This window comes from Fulmarus glacialis, unplaced genomic scaffold (genome assembly GCF_000690835.1).
Source record: "Fulmarus glacialis isolate BGI_N327 unplaced genomic scaffold, ASM69083v1 scaffold4305, whole genome shotgun sequence".
NCBI lineage: Eukaryota > Metazoa > Chordata > Aves > Procellariiformes > Procellariidae > Fulmarus > Fulmarus glacialis.
Window position 1 is genome coordinate 37,560 of NW_009211002.1, and position 25,489 is coordinate 63,048.

At 37.8% G+C, this 25,489-nt stretch overlaps 1 protein-coding gene across 1 annotated transcript in view; it reads right to left on the bottom strand.

Moving 5' to 3' along the window:
* LOC104076466 (rho GTPase-activating protein 15) overlaps window positions 1-24,940 on the bottom strand; it is a gene marked incomplete at its 3' end in the record, with an annotated part of 56,713 nt that extends 31,773 nt beyond the window's left edge. The window contains exons 1-3 of the mRNA XM_009577344.1: window positions 24,935-24,940; window positions 24,441-24,539; window positions 22,427-22,553 (exon numbers count right to left, since the gene is read on the bottom strand). Coding sequence (XP_009575639.1) covers window positions 22,427-22,553; window positions 24,441-24,539; window positions 24,935-24,940 — 232 coding nt within the window. The remainder of the gene's footprint in view (window positions 1-22,426; window positions 22,554-24,440; window positions 24,540-24,934) is intronic.
* Window positions 24,941-25,489: the final 549 nt, after the last annotated feature.

A 25,489-nucleotide genomic window follows, 5' to 3' on the forward strand; every position in this document is an offset into this window, starting at 1 on the left:
CAGAGAGTTGTATTATTTATTGCCCATAAGTATTTGGATGGCGACCAGTTTACTCATTAAATGTTCACGAATCCCACAAGTTTCACATGGATGATTTTTCTACTAAAACTCTGGACTCAAAGTGTGCTATGCACTATTAGCTATACACTACTTGTTATGAGAAAGGATGGATGGTTACACCACTAGTGAAGGACTGAATTCTCTTGCCAAGATGGATTAAGCGTTATATATATATTTAATGCAGTTATAGAAAACATGGCTATATGCCATGAAATGTGTGCAAGATGCATTAATTTATGGAAAGAAAAGTATTCCCGTCCTAATGATTATATTTTATTATATTTAGGCATTTACCAAACTGAGAAACATTTTGAGCTCAATTTATTCCTGCTCTGTGTCAAAAAGACATAGAACCCAGCTGCAGAAAATCCCCTGGAGGAAGTTTCAAAGGCATAAATTTAACTTTTTCTCTGCTGAGGTGCTTACAGGGCACCATCATAGCTATCAAAATAGTATTAGTAGGAAGGAGAAACTCAGCACTCAAGGCTGGATGCTACAGAAGCAGCAGTGATGCCGTGGGAAGACCTTCTCCAAAGGTTTCCCTAAACACACAGATTTTTAAAGTTTTCTAACAAATCACCTGAGCCTCACCACCCTTGAATAACCCTTATCCCGTGTCCTGGGCTCTCTCACCCTGCCCATTCCCCCAGTTGCTGAGCAGGAAAATGGGACAGCCAGAGCTGTACAGCCTTCCCCGGCAAGGACCTCCAGCTGAGAGAGGGGTGGCTTCTGCTTTTTGAGGAAAGAATAGCTTTCCACCTTCTCTTGAAAATAAATAAATAACTAAATAGATAAATAAATCAATCAATCCACCAAAACACACTCTTGTCCACAAGTTGAACTTGCAGGAGTTGGTCCATTGTCCCTCTGACAGAATTTCTAAACAGTACCCTGGATAGTTTAGCGGCGGTTACAGAGAAGCTCCGTAATCTCCCCATCCAGATTGAATCCCCCCTGTAATGCAGTGATCTTCATATAGGGAAACGAAGGGAAGAGAGAGAGAGCAAAAAGAAAATTATCATCAATATTATTGGGCTATTTTGTAGCAAGAAGTTTTGCATAAGTTATAAACAGCACCAGAATATTTAAAGGTGCACAATTATAAAACAATGGCAAGCTAAAATAACTGGTTAAGCAACAGCAACAACCCTGGAATATTGTGGTTTACATTACAAATCTGATTTTAACAGCCAAACTTATAAAATGGTTTACGCTTTGCTGTTGTCAAGGGAGAAAAACTTGCCAAATTGTTCACTTTAAGTAAATAGAACATAGCCAATTAAGGAAAGCAATATTTAAACACATGCCTATGATGATCAGAGCATAGTTTGCTTCTGATTTCACTACTGATTTTAACAGAAGAGTGCTCCATTTTCCCACAGCACCAAAATGACCCCACACATACTTCCACAAACTAGTAATCACACAGGACAAATAAAAGGACACTTTACTGGAAAATACACAGCTTGGTACAATAATCCATCACTTATGAAAAATAGAATTCACATTTTTTAATGGTAGCATTCTTGGAGTGATGTATCATAGAATATAAAGATTAGCATTCAATTGATGGTTGGTGCTTTTTTAACGTTATAGTGGAGGACTTTTTGTTCGAAATTGAGCAATCCTTGGCAGGGACAAGCTAAAATTCCAAGTCACTTGGCTGTGCTATAAAAAGAACAACAAATGGATGTTTCTAATTCTGCATCTTAATGGTACTTTGAAACACTGAAGTGAATTGTATTTAGTTTGGGGACTCTCTTGTTGCTGAGGGTCATTCTGTCCATAGCGATTCATATTTAAGTTTGCTTTTTCCTGACTTACAGTGAAGGTTCCCCAGCACAAATGATGCAGGAGTGAAAACATCCCTGAAGTCACTTAAGATGCCTGCCACACTTCCCATTCTGCAGGACTCTGAAGCGTTTTATGCCCACTTGAACTACATGCTTGGCTCTAAGTATACACCAGATTTGTTAAGGTATTTTAACTGAAGTGAACGTGGTCATACTGCGAATGGTAGGATAGGGGATCTATGACTTGGCAGCAGGGTAAAGATCCCTCTGTTTAGAAAGATACATTAACCCAGCTGGAAGTTTTATACCTGAAACAGCAATTATGGTGTTAAAACTACATCTAGAGGAAGAAATAATTATTGTCATGGATACTTTTGTATGTTCTATGTTGAACTGTATAGCGCATAGATAAAAACAGCAGCAAAGCTAATTTTGATGAATTTCTTATTTTATTCTATTAAGCATGTGTGAGTCACCAGAGGGAAACTCCAAGCCTCCCAGAAATTCAAGGGTTTAGATAGCATGTTCCAAAACCAAGCTTAGCCAGAAATATTCTTGTTGGAATCTCTTTTAGAAATAATCCTTCTCTTGTTAAACCATTCTTCTCGCGATATTCCCCACATTAAAATCACTTTGCTGTTACATTTGGAAATACAAAGAGGACCAAATCTTAGTTCCGAGAGAAAAAAAAAAAAAAAGTAGTTATAAAACTCAGAAACCACAATAAATATTTTTTTGAGTACCTTCCCTTTTAAATTTCAGGTTCTGGATTTGGCCAGAATAATCCTCCGTGAAACAGAGCTGGCAAATGTCAAAAAACATAAAAAAGTGGAAAGCCTTTCCATAGGGAAGTAACATAGGACACTTAAGAATCTAAGTATAAAATAATAAGAAATAAAATCTACTGCTTGTTCTACTGTATGTTCCCTGGCATAAACTGCATAGGTGTGCCATTTGATTCATTGTACTGAATAAACTCGTATCTTCAATTTCTGAAGATACTGACACTGACAAATCCACATAAATGCTTCAAAACCAACACAGAACAGAAGGATAATCCCCCTCCCTTTGCACAGACTCTTCAATTAAGTATTTCTTATATTGCACTAGGACTTTCTGAGACAGAAAAAGGAAACACATGCTTGCTCTTGTTGTGCCAGGGCCTTTTAGAGCACACGTAGAGGGGAACCCAACAGAGTCCAATATTATGCTAAATTTCTTCTGCTGGTGCAAGTGGCTGCAAGGACACTTCAATCCAGCAGCAAAAATGTAACCTGAATACTGGCTGACTTTCACATTTGGCTGGAAATAAAGTTGGATTCTCAGATCTAGAAAAGCATTTCTGACGACTTTGGTCACTTTGTTAGGTCTCTATTTATTCCACAGGTGGAAAAGGTATTAATGGACACATGAAAAAAATGTCAAGATCTTTTCCTCAGACAATTTGCTCTACAATTAAGCTATATTAAATCACAACAGTTTATCATATTAGGGAAGTGTAATACAGATTGGGTACAAAAAGAAAATAGTATAAACACATCATCAGGCATAAAAGAAAGAACACATTTTTGGCCTTTAATGTTGGATAGCACTGTAATAACATCAGTTAGTGAATTAGGAAGGATGACTATAGACTGAATTCTCTGCAAAAAAATTGCACCAAGAAAAAACTGACCTACCTTTCTTGGGGCTTATATAAATCCTCTGAACACTTATTCAGTGCCACAACATTCCTAATAACATATAAAAAACAGGAGTATCATGCAAAACCACAAAATAGAGTCTGTACAAGAGCTTTTACACAAGAAGACAGGTGGAAGGAAAGAATTAATGCGTTATCTCACAGTTCTGCAGAAATAGTACCATCAGAAGTCAATAGAAGTTTTGAGATGTACAGATGAAGAATTGCTTGCTATAACTTAATGCACTGAATTGTATATATGGTGCAATGAGAGTAAACATAGCATAATTTAAGCAGGACTAAGCAGTAGCTAACATATTTACAAGGTAAAGTTACAAAAGCCTTTCTCCAGGGTTTTGGCATAGCCACAACTAAAAGAACCAGGCAAGGCTCTAAACTTTTCAGGGCAAGGATCAAAATTTTTATGTGATTGCTTTCTGTGAATTTAGTCATGTACCTAGACAATATATTTCTAGCAGACTGTTTTTCCTGGGTGTGATGTTCTGGGGAAAGCCTGAATGATTCAGAAAGTAAAATGTTTTAATATGTTCTAAACCGCTCCATATTTTATTGGCGAGATTTTGTAGCTCCATATAACATGATGTCACATTCCTTCCAATGACTTTTATTTCACTCTTAATTTACAAAACATTTATACATAATCCCAAGGGTTTACCTATGATTAATTCCTGCCAGGTACAGTATATCTGAACACTTCTAACATGTTGAAAGCATTGGTTTTTGAAGAACTATCCATTAATGACTTTCTGAACTGTGACAATAGATATTGACAATGCTTGTCAGACTAAAGCACTATTGATTGTCTCACATCATGTGTATAGCAAAACCAATTTCTTCCAAGTACCTCTTCCTAACTGAAATACATTATTATGGTGCCTATGTGCTTATTACAACACCCAAAATTATCGTATGTAATTCATTTGGATGGAAAAGGCTCATACAGAATGAAGAGCAGCAACGGGAGTAGATAAGGCATTAAGAGATTCAAATAGCTTTATATTAGTACCTTCTCTTCCATTAGCCTTGTTCTGCAGGAAAAAAACACAACTAGTCTGGACCATGCAAATTTTTTTTAATACCCTTGAGGATTTCAAAATTTTGGAAAGTTCTTAGAAATGGACATGACTTGTAGTATAACGATAACACCTATAAACTGAGATTTAATAATTCTTTTCCCAAGGAATACTAGAAGTGGCAAGCTTGACCATTCAAAATACAGAATCCACCGATCAAAATCCTAGCTGCAACTTTCTTAAAATACGTATGAACAGATCCATGAACTTAATGGTTATCTCTGATGTCTTAAACTAATCATTTTCTCAAGTGCTTTACAGACTCATAGCCAGAGTTCTCAGCAGCATCTTGCAGGACTGAATCAAAGCTGAGATGGCAAAGGGGAGGTAGAAGTAGGTCTCTATGACTTTGGATAATGAAAGTGTCAGTCTAACAGCAGACCTATCACATATGTATGAAAATATTAATTTAAAAGCATTAATTAGTTAATTAATTAATTTCAAGTGACGGGAATGCTTAACTGCTGAGTGTCTCATCCTTCTGAAGAAATGTATCTTAACATGCAGAGGCGTATGACTATGCCTACATTCCAGGAGACACTGTAATTTAATACATAATGACTCATGACTTTAAGTTTTATTGGATTTCACTGGAACTCAGAATTCAACATTTCTTCAGATTTTTTTGGCCGGCAGCGGATGTGAAAGTGCTGCTAGTCTTTTAAGGACGGAGCAGCATGCATTATCACCTGTATAAATGGTCAGTTTTTCAACGAGCACCAAAGGTTTGAGAGTGACAAAACCAAGTCCCTGCCTCCTTCCTTTCCTTTGTGATGCTCTGAGATGGAGTCAATAAAGTCTGCTCACTAAGGGTAAAGCATTCACTTCACCTGCTTTATTGAGCTAAAGTCTTTTGTCAGTCATCCTATTTTATCCCTTAGTGAAATTCCTGGGCAGGTCTCATGAGTTATCCCCACACTATAATTACTATATCTTTTTTGCAAAAGAGTAAAATGAAAGATGGAAACATGGTCTGCTTAAAGGCATTACACAAAAGATTGGTGGGGAAAATGCAGGAATCAGGCATTACCCCTAATCCCTACGTTTATGATAAGCTTTAAAATTACAGGTTTTATGACTATAGAGCATAGACCCAAGAACTGCAGCATCAGGTAACAAAATGGGTATCACTGGCCAGGAGATGCTAGGAAGGTTTTGTTTGCATGGGCACCGAAGGACCTGAAGTCATTCAGGTTTATGGTCTTAAAAAAGATACTTGCCACAGCAAGTATATCTGCATTTATAAATGTTTATGAAGAAAGCTTAGAAATAAACAATAGGAAAAAGAAAACAGTGATTATGTGGCACAAATAATTTTTCTGTAATATGACAGCCTAACAACTTAAGTGCTCAGTAGTGTCATTACACTTTGTGAAATTTGTGTGCATTAGCAGCAAAGATTCAATAAAATGACTATATAATTCATATTTTGCATCATGCTCTGATGCATATAAAATTTTTTAAAATTTTGTCCCCCACTAATAATAAATGGAAATAAATGAGTAATGTGTTAAATATCACTACACACTTACATTGTGAAACAAACTGGCACTCCCCACACAGCTTTTCTTAGTAGTATTTGTACCGTAAATATTTTAAAAAGTAAAGCAATATTTCTGAGTATGTATTGGTTTTATAAAGGAAGCTCATACCAAACTAACCTGATATCTTTCTTTAATAAAATAAATGTTTTTTTTTTTTTTTCTTAGAAAAGGAAAATGCAATAGAACAAGTCTATCTGGACTTCAGTTGTGTATTTGATATGATGCCAAATGGGAAATTATTAGTTAAACTAGAGAAGACAGAGAGAACTAAAACAATAACTGTGAAGTGACTAAATAAGGTATTAAGATGAGCTTTGTTGAAAGGAGAACTACTGTCTTGAAGGAAGTTACCAGTGCAAGTCCTTAAATATTCTTGGAACTGATCTTTGTGTTTTCGTTAATGACTTGAACAGAAAGAGTAGGAGCATTCAAAAAATACTTGTTGGTGACTCAAGGCTGGAAAGCATCATCAGTTCAGACAAGAATCGGGATATCAGATAAAACCTTAGTGACTTTGAGACTGGAAGCTGGAGAAACCAGATTAGACCTAATACTACCCAATGCATGGTCAGAGAAGGATTAATACAAAATACTTTTCTCTTATGAGTGTGCAATCTTGGACACTTGTGTGTGTGAAATAGGAATTTATGCGAGGAAAAATGCAGGCAGCGGCCATGAGAAGTACCAGGAGAACGGGCTGCTGAGCTTTCGAAAGCAGACGGGGAGCTTGGCATGTTTGGCCAGCTAGAAAATGGCTGAGAAAGGCTGTGATTGTTCTCTACGAATTTGCTGGTGGGGGTGGGAAAAGGAGCAGGAGACAAGAAGAGGACAGCAGGGAGGGAGAGGAGCTGTTTAAACTGAAGAACAATGTTGGCACAAGAATAAATGAGTATAAACTGGCCATAATACGAAGTTCTAAAACACCCTTTCAAAGAAGTCGTGGTGGCAAATAAAACTAAAAGAATTTAAGATGAAGCTTAATAAATTTGTGAAAGGGGGACACAGAACACAGTACCTTGTGACAGGAGGGACTGGACTAGATCATCCAGGACACGCCAAGCCTTTCTTTCCACAATTTTTTTGGTATTGTCACAATATTAGAAATGCTATTATACACACTTAACTTGAATATAAAAAACCACAATGCCAGCAATCAATGAGTTTGTTTTATTCATACAGTACGACCAGTTTAGGTTCATCTAATGTAAAACATGTGGGACTTGGATGAAATCTGCTGCAGTATACAAAGTCAGACTAGTCAGGCTCTAGGAAGAGAGAGTACAGCGTGCTTGGGAAGGGGAAACTGGTCGCTTCGAGTCCGCATCAGGGATTAGGACTCTTGACACAGTCTCTTTGCAAAAAGCTGCAGTCTTTTATCCCCCTTGCACTGAGGAGGGCAATTTTGTATGAGCACAGATCACTGAGGACTCATCTGTTCTCGAGCCTTCTTCAGTAAATCTGCAGGTAAAGAGTGACCTAACTACAGGTGAATACAGGTAAAAGTCAGGAGCGAGAGGGAGATGCTTTTTGCATTTGGTGTACTTCTCTCCTTTGGAGGGGGCTGCTAAAATTCCCAGGAGAATACACAGTAACTTGGATGGTCTAACCCATAGGAGTTGAAGAGTGGTCTTGCCCTTCACTACCTGGGTGACTCGGTGCTGCCCTGTTCCAGTGTTTTCAGCCACACAGTCTCATCCCACTTACGCAACATAAGAGAGTTATAGAGGAAAAAAAAAGGCAATATTTGAATTAATGACTTTTGAAGTTGGCATATATAATATAAAAAGAAAACAAACATGCAATTAAAGGTTGAGGAAGACATAGCAAGGAACTGAAGACTATTTCCAGATTGAGTTGAGCAAGTAATTTACAACAAGTAATGCATTTAGGGTTTTTTAGAATATAGAGTTCTGTTTGTTTTCTTCTGTTGTGGAATATATGTCAATAACTTTCAAGTCTTTAAGCTTACCTCCTGACTAAAAAACCACTTAGTCTAAAAAAAAAAACCTTTTCAACCTTTTGCAAATAATATGAACTTTCATAATTTACATTAAATTGCTCAGACAAAAGGACAAGAAAATTATACGGTTCCTTTCTCTACCAGGAGCACCAGATAGACTGTCATGCCAAAAGAAAACCCTTCTGAGTGGCTGGGTACTGCCGGCCATGTGTGAACTTTTAACTTCAAAACCTACATATAATTCTGCCTTATGCTTTGGAAAACAAACTAATTCTCTGTAAAGAACAAGGGAGACTTGGCATTGCTGTATTTATATCACCCTTGTTAAGAGTCACACAAATGATTCACGTATTTAAATTTAGACACACACTTGGAAACCCTGTTGAATCTTTTATTCAGATCCAATCTTATGGGACATTTCCACAAAGAATATCATACCAAAGAATTTTCTTTTTATTGAGACTCTTATCAATTATATTTTGTACTTCTAAATTTAAAAAGTAAATTATTTTAAAATTTAATTATATAGCCATTGCACTCAGTCTCCAATTATATTCATAACCTTATATTTTTTGACCCATGATGAACTTCTTATGCTTCTCTTACAATAAAGGATAGAATTAATTCGTAGTGCATAAGTTATGAAAACCAACATGTTAACACTGTTTATTTCCAATGAGAAATGGTAGTGACATTCATCTGTATATTTGTTGCTTCAAACCACAAGTTCCAGTATATTTTTCTCTTTTAATACAGTAAGTTTAGTACTTTCCAGTGAATGTAGATGTGATATTTTATGAAGGAGAAAGACACACCTATTATCTTTAAAGTAATCAAAAAATATCTAACCAAAGATCTGAAATCCATTTGCTGTACTCTGTTTATATGTCGACTCTACTTTATCAAATTATCTTTACTTCAATTAAATCATTAGAGTAAGTATAGCTGAACAAAAGATCACCCATGAGCTCATTTTTAAAAATAATAAGTCGACGGATTTAAGAATCCTTTTTACTTCTTACCTTAAGTGAAAGTTCTGGTAACAATCTCCAGCATCTATATTCACTTAAATGTAAAACTTAGACAAGGTGACCTTTACTGCCATGGACTTCATTTTATGTTTCCATATAAATGATTTCTATTTGTTAAAACACAATTTATTTTCAAACTTTTCAGCAGTTACAGCTCTTTGCTTACAAGGTAGTGTCAGAGTTGCACTGCGAGGATGCAGGGAAGACTTCCATTAAAGGTGTTTTAGGATCTGCACAAAATAAACATAAAAACATGAAGCAGATCAAATGGAGGCTATAGCTGTTGTGTGGACCTACCCTATGGAGTCTGGCAGTGGGAGAAGGTGCCTTGTGAGATGTGCCATGGGTCAGCCTCTTTCTTGGGCTGAGACAGTGTAATTACAGGAGGAAAAGGAAAGCCCAGAATGAAGCTGCTGGTATATTTAGCCACGTATTATGTTATAATAGTTTATGTTGTAAATTTGACTGCTTACCTGAAAGCCCTGATTCCAGTGTGTTTCTTAAGTAAGGCATGCCTTTTTAGCATCGCCTTTATCACAACTTGGTCTTCTAACAAAGATCAGGTCGCACAGTTCAGTTTTGTAACAGCAGATAGAAACTACGTTGCCCTCTCTCTCCCTGATGCTACCAAGCACAGCTTTGGCCAAGGTGCAGGGTGGCCTGGGAACATCTCTTCTGGCTTTCTGCAGCACCCACCCACTCTCCCTACAATCTGATAGTGGCTCCTTCTACATCCCAGAGGCAGCATGAGGGCAAGGTCTGGGTCGGTACAGTTAAGACATGAGTCCAAAGAGGACACACAGATGTGGTCAGCTGAAGGCATGAGTAACTGGGACCCCAGAAATGGGCATGTCCTGCACTGCTAGTGCAACGAGTTTGCTGCAGCAGGTAGCTGGGACCCCAAGTCCACCTAGCCCTTGCGTAGGGACTCGGAGGGGGAGACCTCCAGAGACACCGCAGGGCACGCGGTGACATTTAGTCTCCAGAACAGTTGCACTGGAACAAGCTGCCTGAGCAGGCAAATAATTACTATATATCACCATCTTTTCCTGAAATAAAATCAGGCCAGTCATCACAATAACTTTGAGACACTTCAATCAGCTACATGTGGGGTTTGCATGGGTGCACTGACCCTATGTTTGACCAGCCATGGTTAAAACTCAGGCAAAATGTTAAAAAGAGACAACAGAAGACTGTTTTAGCTTTAAAATTAATGTTCCAGCTGACAAACTGCACAGGGACTTAACCTACTTTAGAACATATTTAATAGCATAATTTAGTCTCAAAAAAGAAAAGCAAAATAACTAATGATGGACAAATTTAGAGGTCGAATCTAGTTCAGATAAACATTCAAAAGTTCAGATGTTTAACCAAACCTTATCTTGTCCATGAAAAGCCTCAACCGAAGAGCTCTATCAAATATAAGCAAAGCACAGAAGATTGTGGAAACTTCCTTACAGAAGGAAAACTATTATCAGGAACCAGCACCTTATTGCAGCACTCACGTGTTAAGCAGTTAAGCATCAAAGCAAAAGCAAAACATTTTCAGAAAACTGCTTCATGGAAGTAATAATATTTGGATGCAATCCAAGACAGAGAAAAGAAAATAATATTAAGGGGAAAGATAATACAAATGCAATTAGACTATCAACCAATAAAACTTAATCTATGCTTGATAGTTGAAACCTTCCAAGCTTAGAGAGAATAAGGAAACTGGAGATCAGAGGACTCTGTCTTTTGAAGTCTTGCTGTCCAGATCTTGGGGACCATTATCTAGCTGAGTATTTTAAAGACATTATGAATATTCTGTCACAGAATTAGAAAGCTTTATTATTATGAGTGACCTGTAACTTGAGCAGGGATAACTACAGATGAATTCCAAGTAAACAATTGTTTGGAAAAGGTGAATTCTGCTAACTTAGTTTTCTGGACTAAAACCTGCAAAATAAAAGATGTATTTTTAAAGAACATTTTCATTGCGGGTTATTAATAACAGAAAGTATAACTCTAATGGATTCTCTCCATCCTCGCATTCACCAATTACAAATGATTTTTTAAAAAGTGTACCAGATGAGATGAGAGCACTGCTGTGTCTTGCCTGGCACTGTTTCTCATGCAGCAGAAAATAACCTGCTACAGTACCCCAGAGGAAAGCAAAATTCAGAAAAATGATGCAGCAAACCAATGGTGCTTCAGCATCCTTTAAATTTCTTTCCCTTTCCCCACGTCACCACCTTGACTCCTCTCTTCCGAAGCCTGTCCCACACCTTTTCTTTTGTCTCGATCCCTCAAGTCACTTGGGCAATTAACAGAAAAATTTACTTGTCTCATAATTGAACCCCAAATTCAAACTATCAGGTGCCCCAAATCTGAAACCTAGCAAAAGATTTTTTTAAGCCAGATTCAATCTTTCAGTTCAGAAATGAGTAATGTAGAACTTACATTAAGAGCAAAGTTGTAACAATAAATCAAGTATCCCACTGCTTGTAATTGTGCCTTAATATCAGTACTACTCTCTATCCATCATGCTCAATGATCTTCAGATAACATTGTATAACAGTTCAGGTATTACCGTATTTTCATTATTTCTCCATTAATTTTTAGTGCTATCTTTTGATTTTCATTCAAACATGTCAACTGAAGCACCTTCATATGAAGAAAGGAAAAGTAGGAACATTACAGCACCCTGAAATAATCATCTTTAATTGTACATAAACAGGAAAGATATGTTTTCACACAAAAATATACAAAGCTTATTTTTGCAGGAACACAACTTCTTAACTTCTTGGAAACCATAGCAATGAAACAAAGAGTTTGATTTAAGTGAATGTATCTACAGCTCGGATAGAAGACAGCCAAAGAGTGATCTTGAGATCATCGCCTGCACTACTTAATTTTTAGTCAACTTTCTGGTCCTTCAAGCTATCTCTTCCCAAGAGAAAACCCGGGTGCTGTTCAGGAGCCATTTTACTCCAGAGACTGCTCCCAAAAGGTACTATGGCCAAGACAGCACCAAGTTTCTTTGCTTCTGCTTTACTCTGCCCTTTAACTCTTCTCCCAGAAGCCACTTTAACTTCAAGTGTAATATTCCATGTCTACATATCAGACAACTCACCACAAAGTTTTCAAAGCACCAGGCGGGTGGGATGCATATAACCATCAGTTTATATCAGACATACACACACACACATTAACAACGCCAGGCATCACAAGGTGACCAAAGAAGATCTGAGAAAAAGCTTCCTCTGATTAGGACACAGCCAGTCTGCCCTAGAAAGAGCGAGCACGGAGTGATGTGGACGCAAGCCACATGTCCTTGCACCTTGAATGAGGTCTTTTAATATAGATACCTACCAAGCTAAAGGTTAACTTGCTCTGATTTATATTTTTGTACCTCAAAGCCTGCTAAATGGCAAATGATCAAATCTGCATCTGGCTGCTCTCCTCTTCTGACCTGCCTACATCTGGCCACCTTCTCTTAGGCTCTGGGTCCTTGGACTGGAGTATAACCTTCTTCAGCAAAAGTGATTATAAAACATACTATCACTGTGTGATTGCAACATATATGAACTATAAGGCTTTACATGCAGAAACATACTCTCTCTAGCAGAGCTTCATACCTGCATGCTTTTTAAGCTATTTCTGTGTTCTGGACAAGATGTTTTCATTATGATAAGCCCTTTTCTCTCCAATGTTGTTGTTTTTTTTTAAGTGTATTAGCACTGGAGTATTTTAAATTGTTTTAATTTCATTTATTTTAAATGTGCTGTTTGAAAAGAGTTGCCAGTTTTGTAAGAATGTTACTTTTCTGTATAAATTGAACACCTTAAAAAATAATTACAAAAACTGTTATCACATGTAGGAATACATTTTATGTGCTATAAAAAGGCTTAAGGCAGGCTTACTCTTTGGTTTTCGTGGAGAATGCATTGGTTGCAAAAGATTAAAGGACAGCAGGATCTACATGTTCTGGTTGTTTACTTTTTATCTCTAAAAAAGTGGCCATGAAACAGATAAATACAGTCCCTATCAGATGAGCCATTTCCATATGGAAGAGTGAATTCCACTTCACACGGCTGTGGGAAGATCTTGCCTTGAATATCCATGTGCAAGAAATACGGACTGAAACGGGGGCAGATTCAGAAAAGGGATATTTGAGATGATCAGGAAAAAGAGCAGCAGCCTATCATAGGAAAGATGACTACGGATCTTGGCTGGCTTAGTCTATCAAACCACGCAGGAGAAGGAATACGACTGCTGTCTGTAACTCTATTTGGGGTGGTACACCTGAGACAGAAAGGAACTTCTGAAAATAAAGAGCTAGCTAAATGCTGACACAAGAACACGTTCGTGCCACAAGTCCATTTAGGTTGAAAATTAGAATGCTTTCAGCTTGAAAACTGAAAGTTTTGGAACATTCTTCCAGCATGAGCTGAGGGACAAAAGCATTACTACCGAATTTCATTAATTATGAAACGAATCAAATGAGGTAGTTGTTTTCAAGAACTGGGGAATTGATTCAATGCTACAAAAAGTCTGTCTGAGGCAGATAATGCTATGTTACACTTTTCAATAACAGTAACGCAAGTGAATTCCTCTTGGGTGAATCCTGGGCACAGTTAAGACAATGGCCAATGGAATTAATTAAATGGAGCCAAATATCCTTGGTGGTGAGGGGAGCTGCTCATATGTCATAGCATTCTCTTCAGCATCAATATTTAAAGCCAGCTTGTTGGAACTTTCTACTTAATTGAGAAACAATACAGCATTTAACCCTTCAGTGGTATTCCACCCTTTGGCTTTCAGAGGCACGACCTGTTTATCTGGCGTGTCAGCAGGCAGCTGGTGGAACAAATAGGAGATCTTACAAAGCACATTCCTTTTTAAAGCGTTAATACGTCCTGTCCAGGAGACAGTACCATGCTTTCATCCATTAAGTTGGTCTTTAAATATTTGGGATTGGAGGTCATAATTTAAAGTAAACGCATCCTCCAACCTGGAAGGTACAAATACTGAAGTTGTTTCACCATGGGGAAAAAGGTGAGTCTGGGCAGTAGGTATTCCTATCTAGAGCCTGATTTATGGTCTCTCTAACTGAGCTTAATTTAGACTTTTATAACCTAAAAACCTCCTTATTTCTGTCACGTTCCTCCCAAAGTACCAGGGGGATTGCTTCTGGATTATAAATAGTTATAAAGAGTAGTGAAACCTCAGAATACAGTATAGCATGAGGATCATTTTTTTCTGGCTACAAACTTGCAATCGGGGTAGTCATTTCAATAATTATCATGAGAGGCTTCAGAATTAGGCTCACAGGAGTGATGGAAAGCTGGGCTGGCTCTTCCTTCCCAAAGAACAAAGCTCAGCAAGTCCTTCTCACTCGCTCTAATTCTGACCTCTCTCCAAAGGCAGTAGTCTAAAATATTTCCCGTTGCAGTGAAAATGCCTGCATCTATTTAGGTGTTATCAGTTGTCAGCCTATATTCATCCCCTGTGGAAGCAAAATATGGAGATGTACAGAAATGGAGATATACTGACGACACAGGTGATGGAGGGTCAAGCAGATGTAACTGTCTGCATTGTCTATCGCTTTAAACTATAAAGATCATGATATTTTGCACAATATACATAAAACTTTAGTTTTACTTCCTGATGTAACCAAAGATCTACTTAGGAATTAAGAGACTGCACCAAACCAGTGCAAGGCATGTTGGATAGTTGGGCTTAAAAGAGGTAGAGTCAGAGTAAATATCTTTTCCTCATGTCACAGGAATCAACATCACTTTTAGTACATGGAAGAGACACAACTGCTTGACACCAATAATACCTAAAATGCTCCTGATTTCTTTGTGATTGCTTTTTCTGAAGCAAGTGTGTGTTTTAAACAACCGCTACACATTTTTCCAAAATGTAGTTTCCTTAAACACTGTGTCAGTATGTGTAGTTCGGTAGGAAAAAACTTAAAGTAATCGTGACTATCCAGTCTCTACTTGCCTCCATATCAAATTTATCTTGAGTGAGCATGTAGGAGTTTATTTTGTTAAGAAAAATACAGGGTGTCTCTCGCTTCTTTGGAACAAAGTAGAAATATGGATTTGTAACCCTTTTTTTTTTTTTTCTTTAAACTTAAGTCCTTCAATAGTGTTTTGAACAAACCTAAAGAGATTTTAAGACAGACATTTTGTATTATGACATTCCTCTGGGTCGTATGTATGATCGTCTTTACTAAAGCTCCTTTCGGTCCCAGTTGAATAAATATGCATTTTATTTCACTAATCTTGAAACAACAGGAATAAAGTTTACCCAGGTCTTTTATACCTCAGAGAACAAAACAAATACTACAAATCTTTAGAGAGAAAGGATATACAAAAGGGCTTGAGGTGAATGTTTCAAAGCAAATACTCTTTAAACGATGTGCAAATTATTTCAGCACTTGAACATGATTTATGAAAGGGGATTAGTCCACTGAAACAAGAACCCAGTTTAAACTGTTGGGTTTCAAAGTCAAAGACGAGAAACGTTTGCTGGAAAAGGCAGAAGAAATGGGATAGTAATCTATAGTGAGGATTTCGGATTGATTTTCTTTAACTAACTCAATCTTACATTAGCTATCACTGTCATTCATACTTAACTGTGGTGGGCAGTATAAAATACCTTCTTTTATGATATAATTCTCCATAAAAGTGAAGTATGCAATAGTGATAATTAAGTAATAATGAGGTAATTAATAACACAGTGACTAGCTCTCTATTTACTGGTATGCCCCATAAATGAGTACAAGGAATATGAAACAATTAAAGATTATCCAAGCTCGAACAGATAACTTTTCCAGAGAGTTGTGTGTCAGTGAGCAGACCAATGAGTCACAGGTCACATCTATAATAATACATTATATTATATTGTAGTATTCCCACATACTCTTCACGTAATGGGTAAGAGCTACTCTTAAGTACTATAAAAATGATCACTTTTATGTAATTGTAAAGATTAATAAGTGAGCTAACTTCTCATGGTTCTATAATGACCCTGCTGTTCTAGTAGGTAAAGGAAAATTTAATGATCCTGCTCAGATATGATTAATATCTAACTTTTTCCTGACTAAAAATCTGGACTTGGTTCAATAAAAATGAATTAAGTGAACATGCACTGATTTCCCTGCCAAACGTTTATATGGAAGTTGGTTATGCCCAATTTAAAAATATGCTTTTTCAACCCAAATAGTAAACTCTGGAAGGATTTTGGAAAGTGAAGTAGAAATAAAACAAAGAATTAAGGAAACATTATATTATAATTGATGGAAACAGGATATTCAAATTCAGGAAAAATCCTTTTTTTTTTTTGAGAACTAGTCACGGCCAGTTGTGATTTTGGGTGCAACATAATCTCCTATTATCAGTGGAAGTGACACAATTTGTTTCTGAATTTGGCATGTTTTGTTTCCAGAATGCCAGTATTATTACTTCTTTGTTGCTGAATCAGTATTTTCCTAAGCTTTATGAAAAGACCATACGTATAGCAAATGTTGCAGAGAAACATGAGAGTAAAAATATGTCAAAAAATAAGTTTAGTCCCCATAGTACAAATATGAATGCTCCCACCCTCCATAAACAGCATGTTGCATTTTCTGTTTGTGGGCTTTTTTCAGTAGCTGAAGCTGACTGCATTCCTGTTGATGCAATAAAAATAAATGCCACAAACATACAAGCTGCAGAGTGACAAAATTAACATTGCAGTAGGAAGCTGCATATTTGCATATAGGTTTCATTTTGCTTCCTGTTTTAATTGTTGTCATCGGTAATGCTGCGCTAATATACGTTACTGCTTTATATTTCTTGGTTTTATTAAAAGTAATAAAACTGACCTATACCTAATGCTAACATTGTAATGTAATAATACTCCCTAAATAGCATCCATTTGGCTTTGAACTTCACATCTAACTAAAATAAATGGGCTGGGAAGGGGAAAGAATTTAGACCTCATCAGAGCTAACAAAAAAATGGAGTGATTTCCCACTTCTGCCACTATAATTAGCCCCTTTATCACAGAGGTAACGCTACGTGGGTGAAGGATTCCGTTTGCTACCACAGAATCCGGCCCTTGACAAGTTTGGCTGAGCCAGTAAAACCTCTCCCTAGATCCCAAGATACGGTCTCCCAACCTACCGGCTTCTTCACGTGTTGGAAAGGAAGAGAGAAAAATGACACAGGCTCCTCTCTCAGCACTGCCTGCAATGAGGTGGCCTTTTTCTAGGAACGCTAAATGATGTTTTCCACAAAATAATTTTCTGGCATTTTTTTCCTCCTACTATAACCCAGCTGAAGCCGTGCAGATACGTGTGTTTGTGCCCTGGTAACCATCCCTTCCCTCTGCAGAGAAACAATAGCCTCAGCAAGGCGGTGTTTGCCACAGAAATATCCAGTCATGTGCGGGGACAAACTTTAAATCCTCAAGCAAGCCCTCAGAAGAAGCTTTAGCCAGGGAAGGAGCAAGAACCATGCAGGGCTAGAAAGGGTTAAAGCTCCACTGACTTCTCCAGTTCTTCCATCACGTCCACTGAGAGACCAAAACGGGGTTTTGCTGCCGTTTCCCACCCCCCCCACACATTGTACAGTCTTAATTAGCTAACAAACTGCATTCAGAAATGATTCTGGATGTTTTAGTAATTAGTTAGGAATATTTACATGCCATGCTTCGAGTGTCAAAATTCAGCCTTGTAAAGTAAAGAAAAGTGAATGAAACGGGAAAAGCAACTTTGGGTGATTTTAAAGCCCACGCAGCCCTTGGTTAGATACTAGGGACGGGCTGGCCTGAATTAAATTGTGTCTTTTAAGAAAGCAAAGCAGATTTCAGAGCCCTGATGACTTTGTAGCAAATACCTCTGAAGGCAAATCAAAATTATGATCCAGAGGTTATTATTTTTTTTCTTGATTAAAACGATGCTAGGAGGCATATTCCCCGACACTGCCCTGCAGCCGTTCCCCGGGGAAGCGTGCGAGGGCTGTGGCATCCCAGAGCAATGCGTCGCCCTTTGGGACTAAAAAGACCCATCGCTCCCTGTTGAAAGTGCAAGAGGCATTTAGGTAAGGAAAATATCGTTATTTGAGTTGGCCGGCGGCCAGGGTGCTGGGGCTAAGACCCCGATCCTAACGAAGAGCAGAAAGGAATCCCAAGCCTGCTGTTTAATATGCATGACATGTCAGCTTTGCTGTCAACTTTTCCTTCCACCCCCTGCTTTTGTCCGCTTTTTCCACCTGTTGTAACTTGTCCTTTATTCAGGCTGAGAGCTGGAATTGTCTTACTTCGGTGTCGCATTGTGTCTGGCACAATGACACCCGGATCCCCAACTACTCTTATTGAGACACTGAAGTGATCGTGAATAGCAATAATACTGCACAGCCCATCAAGACTTTGCTTTTCACACATATATATAAAATTATCTTTTTTTTTTTTTTTTTAAATGCTGATCCTCTGGTTGTGGCACCTCAAGCCAGAATTCAAATATGGAGGAGATTTTCCAGGATTCGTCGTTGCAGGGCTGCATGACTAAACACTGGGTTTTAAGTAAAGTGTTCTTGAAGATAAGAAAAATATGCGAGTAGAAACAATAAAAATAATGCGATTCAATCTTATCAATTCAGGCAGTTCCAGCTTTTATGTGGCAAACAAGGAGATCAAATTGCATTTATCTAATATCACAGATTTTTTAAATGTCTAAAATATTTAATTATTTTGCTTTGGCAACCTAAAGCTGAGGAACAGATTACTGTTCCCACTACATAAGGAAATAACTGACAACAATTAGTATTTATTCTTGTTGCTTTTGTAATAAAAATAGAATTCCATCACTTTCAAGGAAACCTAAAATATTAATAAGAATGTGATGAACTGAGTAAATGTGACGCCATAAGGAAATGATGGAGAACAGGTTGGAAATATAGTGCTTTGGGAATGGATTGCATTATCAAGCTTGTGATTGTGCATTTTGACAAGAGCAGCCCTCAGATTGATACGGTAGCCAAAGGGCACTCTTCCTACTGCGAAGCCGTTTGTTTCCATCCAGAAAAGGGGGAGTAGAAGGGGAATTGATCCCCTCTGACAATCGATAGCGACTCCAGCCCAGGCTCTTCCACAAGAGGTCACTCCTGAGTGACAAAATTCCCAGGTGATGGCCAAAATGCAAACCACAAAGCGACCATGGGCAGAAAAAGAAAAGCTGAGCTTAGCGGAGAGCGTGGAGTTGGTTTTATTGGCCACAACATGACTGTCCTGACAGCCCCTGTAGTCCATACACACAGTAAGGTCTCTTGGTTTTTGCAGAGTGGAATGATTTCTGGAAACCTTGCAATGCACAGATCCTTTTCCTACCTCCCATGCACCGCGGCAGCATCTCTACTTTCAGTCTAACCCAGGTGCCTGGTTTCAAGTGGTATAAAATAAACGTGGCAGACCACCTACCAGCAGACCCAATTATAATTGGTACTAATTAGTTTTTTGGCAACCTTAGGAGAAAAAAACAAAAACCTACAGTCTGAATGATAACAAAATTACTTGGAAATTATGAAGTCTGCCACTAATTTTAAAAATTATCGGTTTAGAACAACACTCACTTGCATAAAAAGGAGCAGTGCTCCAAAGCAGTTTCCTTGCACCAAATGTATACATCTTCTAATGGGGGAGGTTGCTAGGGTGAAAAACGTGTTCCTTCTGACCCAGCATTAGCTGCATAAATTAAATCAGTGAAATAGTTGGCATGGTAAAATAAAGAGTAATCTCTTTCCATGTATTTGAGAGCAGGATCATGGTTTTACATATTTTGGTAATGTTCCCCAAGGCCATCCCTGGTTTCTTCTTAGCTCAAGAAAACTTCAATTAGAACATGAGTTGAATCCAGACTGGATGAGAAGCCACTGAAAAGCTGCGTGACCAAGAAGACGGACACTCTGTGAACTCTGGAAATTGAGCCTGGCAGTTTGAACCCAATTTTCAATGAAATCAGTGTCTACAGCTCAAAAAGCATAACAGAGAATTACCATTTGTCCTTGTAGTGTAAGCAGAAGCAATTAGGATTAAACATAAAAACCCAATTCCTGCTACTAAGTCTCTAGGGTCAGTCTCCCCAGTTTTAAATTAAAGAGTAAATTACTGGAATACTTCGGTTAGAATATACCTGTCCTTTATACACTTGTGCTGCTAAAAAGCCCCAATGATACAGCAGTACCAAGGCTAAAACTGGACATTTTTTGCAGCCCTTAAAATGTAGAGAGTCTGAACTGTCTCAATATTTCATTAAAGATTTTCAGGGGGGTGGTGGCCTGCTAACATATCAGTTGCTCATCTTCAATGTTAAATTGGAGGAGTGTTAAGCCATCTTTAAAAAATCTCCTTTGTTTGGATTTGGCATTGGCAGCAGTCAATAATGCAAGAGCGCTATAAAATTCTAAAATTGTTAAACTTTGTAAGAACTTTAGAAACACACTTGCAGATATTGCACATCTCTTCTCTGTGCTCTGCAGTCAAACTGGACAATGAAACGACCACCTGTTAACTGCTAACAATGTGTCATTACCCGTTCTCATGCCTTTTTAAAGCAATTTTGGCTCTAGCTGCCGATAATTCTGGCTACGATACTTGTGTGAACATTAAGGGCACAGAAAGCCAAAGGCAGAAAACTGACAATACAGTTTGTGCTTAGACTACTAATAAGTAAGTGAATAATATGATTTTTCTAATTCCACATAATTGCTTGATCTCAAGGGGCCAAAGAAAAGTTCTGAATACATATTTTAGAAGCAATCCAATCTACAGTATTTAAATGCGAGCTTCGATTCAGTGAGATTTCACAGCAGATATTTTCACATTTTTTAATAGTTTAAATAGCCTTTAACTAAACGGGGGTTATTCAGGATTCTCTAAGGTTTGGAAAGAAACGTAGACTAAGTCTCTGTCACTGCTCATATTCACTTTTTCTGTTTTGTCTGACAAATTATCATTTAAAGATATGTGAGAAGTCTAAATAAATAAATAAAAATTCCCCGAGTGCTGAGACAGTTTATGGGCATTTTGCTATTAGCTACAATAAATAAGAGCAGAATCAGGCCCTCAAAACTTACCGTGCTCTCAGTCTTATTTTTCTTCCTCTGAGAAATGCAACGTAACACACAGTACAAAGATATTGGGACAATTTTTCACAAGCTACGTTCAGGCTACTTTATATTTTAGAACAGAAAGAAAAACCTTGAAGAAAACCAAATCTCCAAGATAATAGGAAAACAACAACAACAAAAAGCTTTGGTCTGCAAAAAGAGACTATTTAATGAACTCTGTATTTGTGTGCATACGCGCGCACGCATGTGTGCATATATTTATGATTGTGTGGATAATTATCATTAAAAATAGCTATGTTGGGTCTTTTTAATGCAACTGTTTTCTTAACATCCAAGGCTTTGATCCTGCACTGAAACGCGTGCAGGCAAATTCCTGCACAGCACTTCGGTACCTATAGGTATCTCGCACCAGCACGCGAGTCTAAAGCTGTCACGGCGCTTACGTTAGAAGCAGGATGTGAATCTCCTGCCAAACAAAGAAGAAAAACAAAAATTCAAGCGAGAGGGTGAAATTAAAAAAAATGCTGAGTGAGTGATTCATGGTCAGCACCAGCTCCTGCCTCTACTGCCCACAGTATCATGAGCATCTCGGCACAAACTGGAAAAGGAAAGCCTCAGTGGAAAAAAGCACATCCCTGCTAGTTTTAGATCACTTTCTTTTCTAATCATACTGACAAAAATCAACCTCGATCCCTGGAATTTACCTTCTATAAAATTATAGATATATCGCTGATTGTCAGCTACAGAGGATATGTCAGGTCTTTCAGCAATTCAGTGTATAAATATACAACAGACAAAATTACTCTAGCAATTTGAGGTATTTTACTAAAATGGAAACAAAGCAACTGCAACAGACCATTAGCATAGGACTCATGTTGCTTATTTTTAACAATAAATGGCTTGAATAAATGTCTTTGCTGCTAAACAAATTTATTTTGCTTAGGAGAGAATGTCACCCTTTAAAAGTGTGGAGCTAGTAACTGTCTTTACTTAAATGCAAGTTATGTATATCAGCACAGAACACATTCAGCTTTAAAATTCTCAGTGATCTTCCTTACATTCTGTATGTAATAAAAATTATCTTACCCTGTAATGGCATAGTTATTTAAAACGGAAAGAAAAAAAAAGAAAAAAAAATCAGAAAAGAAAAAAGCCTTACTTAAAGATTTTCTGTGTTCAGGCTTTGGTTCTTTGGATTCAGTGTCTAAGCTATTCAGTAATTCGATGCTGGAGGATCTTCTGAGTTTGAACTCCAAATTTCTCGATGTACAGCTCCGTTCTTTTGGCTGGGAAAAGAATATATATGTATATATATGTGTATGCTTTTAATAAAATCATTATTTGTGAGAATGAAGCAAGAGATTACAGAACGCCAGTACAGCCTCAGAAGCTAACAGACACACATGTAGCAAGTGATGCAGTGAGTATATAATTTAAGGAAAGCGTAATGCAAAATTTGTCATATGGCAGAGCTTTTATGGCCCTGACAAACTGATCTTAATTTCTGAGATAAATTCCCATTTAAGTGAGGAAAACAAAAGACCTACTTCTTTAGGCTTTAGAGACCAAAATTATTTCCACATTGCAGGCTACTTCCAAATGATTGCAAAGAAGAAGTTTGTTTAAATTGCCTTTCTGCTTTAGATAGTTACAGTACATATTCTTGCAAACACAATTGTTTCAAGCATCCTTACGAATTTGGGGTTGAATTCTGCTGGTCTAAGGTTAGGAAAGGGGGGGGACTTTTCTATTGCTCTAATTCACTGGCATACAAAGTGACAATTAGGGACCATTAACAGAGAAAATAAGGAAAAAAAGAAAAGAAAAAAAGGAGATGATATTTTGGCTAATCACACATCTCTTCCCATGGCATTTGGTCAGGTGAGATTTAGCCATCCCAACAGCCTGGAAAACTGCAAGGCTTTACACACTCACTCAAAGTTTGAAAACTGAAATAAATGACATGTATAAAATGGTCACTGAGTGCTTCGTGGCGGCATCCTGTCCTGCGCACACGGCAAAGGCAAACCTTCGCCGGGCCAAGCCCTGCCCTCCGGTACCTCAACCCTTTACAAGCGGTGCCCCACCAGACACTGCTGCTGTGGTTCGCTGCACGCTCAGAGCTGCTGAAGCCACAATATTACCTTAGTTGCACTAAAAAAAAAAAACAACAAATAAAACCCAAGTCTATTAGATGTTTAGCTGAATAACATGCAAAAAAAAAAAAAAAAAGTATTCTGACTCTCCACGGAAAACTCCACCCCAAAATCTTCAGTAGGATATCAATATCCTCACACACCCAATGAAACGCGCAATATGAAGACATACATCATCAGATCAAACTTTCCTTGGCTGATTATAGCCTCAGGGTAATATAATGTTTGTAGCTCTTTAAGGAAACAGTAGCCGTGTTCAGATTAACCCTTTCAAAGAGGCTGCCTCTGCCCGCTCTGCCAATTCCGTTGCAGCAAAACCTCTGAAAAAATGCAAGAAATGGGGATATTTTTCTCTCTCCGGATTCTGCAGTGAACAAGGAAAGTCAGTGCCCTCTAAAAAAACATGTTCTCGGATCAGGCAGGGATAGGAGGAAGACATTTGGAATTTGTACTGAGTGTGGCAAAAAAGAAAGAAAAAGCTACAGCTGAATCTGGTTTGGTAATTAAAAACTGTTTTAATAAAATGCAGCCCTGCTTACTTCTAGTAGAAAACCCCCAGCCTTCCTGGGAGAATAACAGCAATCAGTTACAAAGGAATATTATTTGCTAGTGTTATTCTTGTGAATAAGTAATACAAAAAATCATAAAAGGCTCAAATGTATTAATAGTTCTATTGAAGATTATATACTGTAGGCTGCATAAACAGAAAACACAAAAATTCATTAGTTATTAAGTGCTTGTGTGCTTTTACAACCCTCAGCAAACCAACATCCTTGTTATTTCAGGGAAATAAATGTAGCGTTCCGTTTCGAGGCAAGAATCAAATGACATTTTTGTTCAACAACCTTGTTTATCTGACATTTTTTAGTAGATTTGCATACATATTTTTATATCCTTCAGAGAAAGGAATGTCTAGCTAGCTGCTGACTGCCTAAAACCTGTGGAGATGCCTAAGCAAATGAAGTTGAAATTGCTACATCTTAATTAATAAAGGTAACAGCCAAAACAAATACATACCAATCTGTCAATTGCATTTTTGATAGCGTGGAACCAATCCAATATGAGAAAGTCGATATCCGACTGGAGGAGGAACTCATTTCCTGACACTGTCGTGATCTGGGGAGGGCATGGGCACACACAGGTAAGTAAAGCACACACCGACAGATCATTTTCTTCTATTTTCTCTCCTACGCACCCAAATGCTTTTCCTCTGTACCAAGAATTATCTCCTGGAGTGCTGAGTTACTGAGGAGTTTTGAACCTCTGTCTCAAAACTGCTTTGAATATGTCACAACAAACGAGATATTGTCTCAGCAATGCAACCATCGAACACAAATAGTGCAAAAATAACGGGAATGTGACAAAAGTTAAGAAAAGCCAGGAAACTCGGTGCTACAAGACACAGTTCAAATGTAAATCAAAGCACCCTGGAAAGAAATTAATGCAATATGAGAACCAATTCCTGTTATTTTCCATTTCTATTTTGGTATTATTATTTTTATATCTGGTACCTCCATTCTCAAATTTACACATTTATTACATACCTGTGATTCCAGAGTCCATTTCCAAAATTAATAATGTCACTCGTTTTTACATTAAAAAAAAAAATAGTATCAAAGATGGCTGTAGCAGAGTAATTAGGAGCCCATTTATCATGAAAAAAAATCCCCAGTTTGTCTGAATAGAAGTCAATTTACATTTTTGACCCACTCACTGGGAATATTTATCAAAAGAATATTCATTCCCCTGATAATGCTGTTTCACTGACTAACAATATTTGGTAGAAATATGTATGAATATTCTGTTGGTCTGAACTTCCATAAACCACTGTGATAATAATGATACATCACGGGTTTTTTTACATATATATCTTTTCACCTGAACAGATCTCCAGGTATTTTACCCAGCAGGTCGAAACGTCCATTTTACAGATGACAAAACTGAGGCACAAAGCTGTGCAGTACTTTGCCCCAGGATTATTCGTCGGATCCCTGGTGCATGTGGCCACGGAGGACCACCCAGAGCACAGCAGTTCTGCGCATTTGCAGACAAGTGAACAGAGGGTT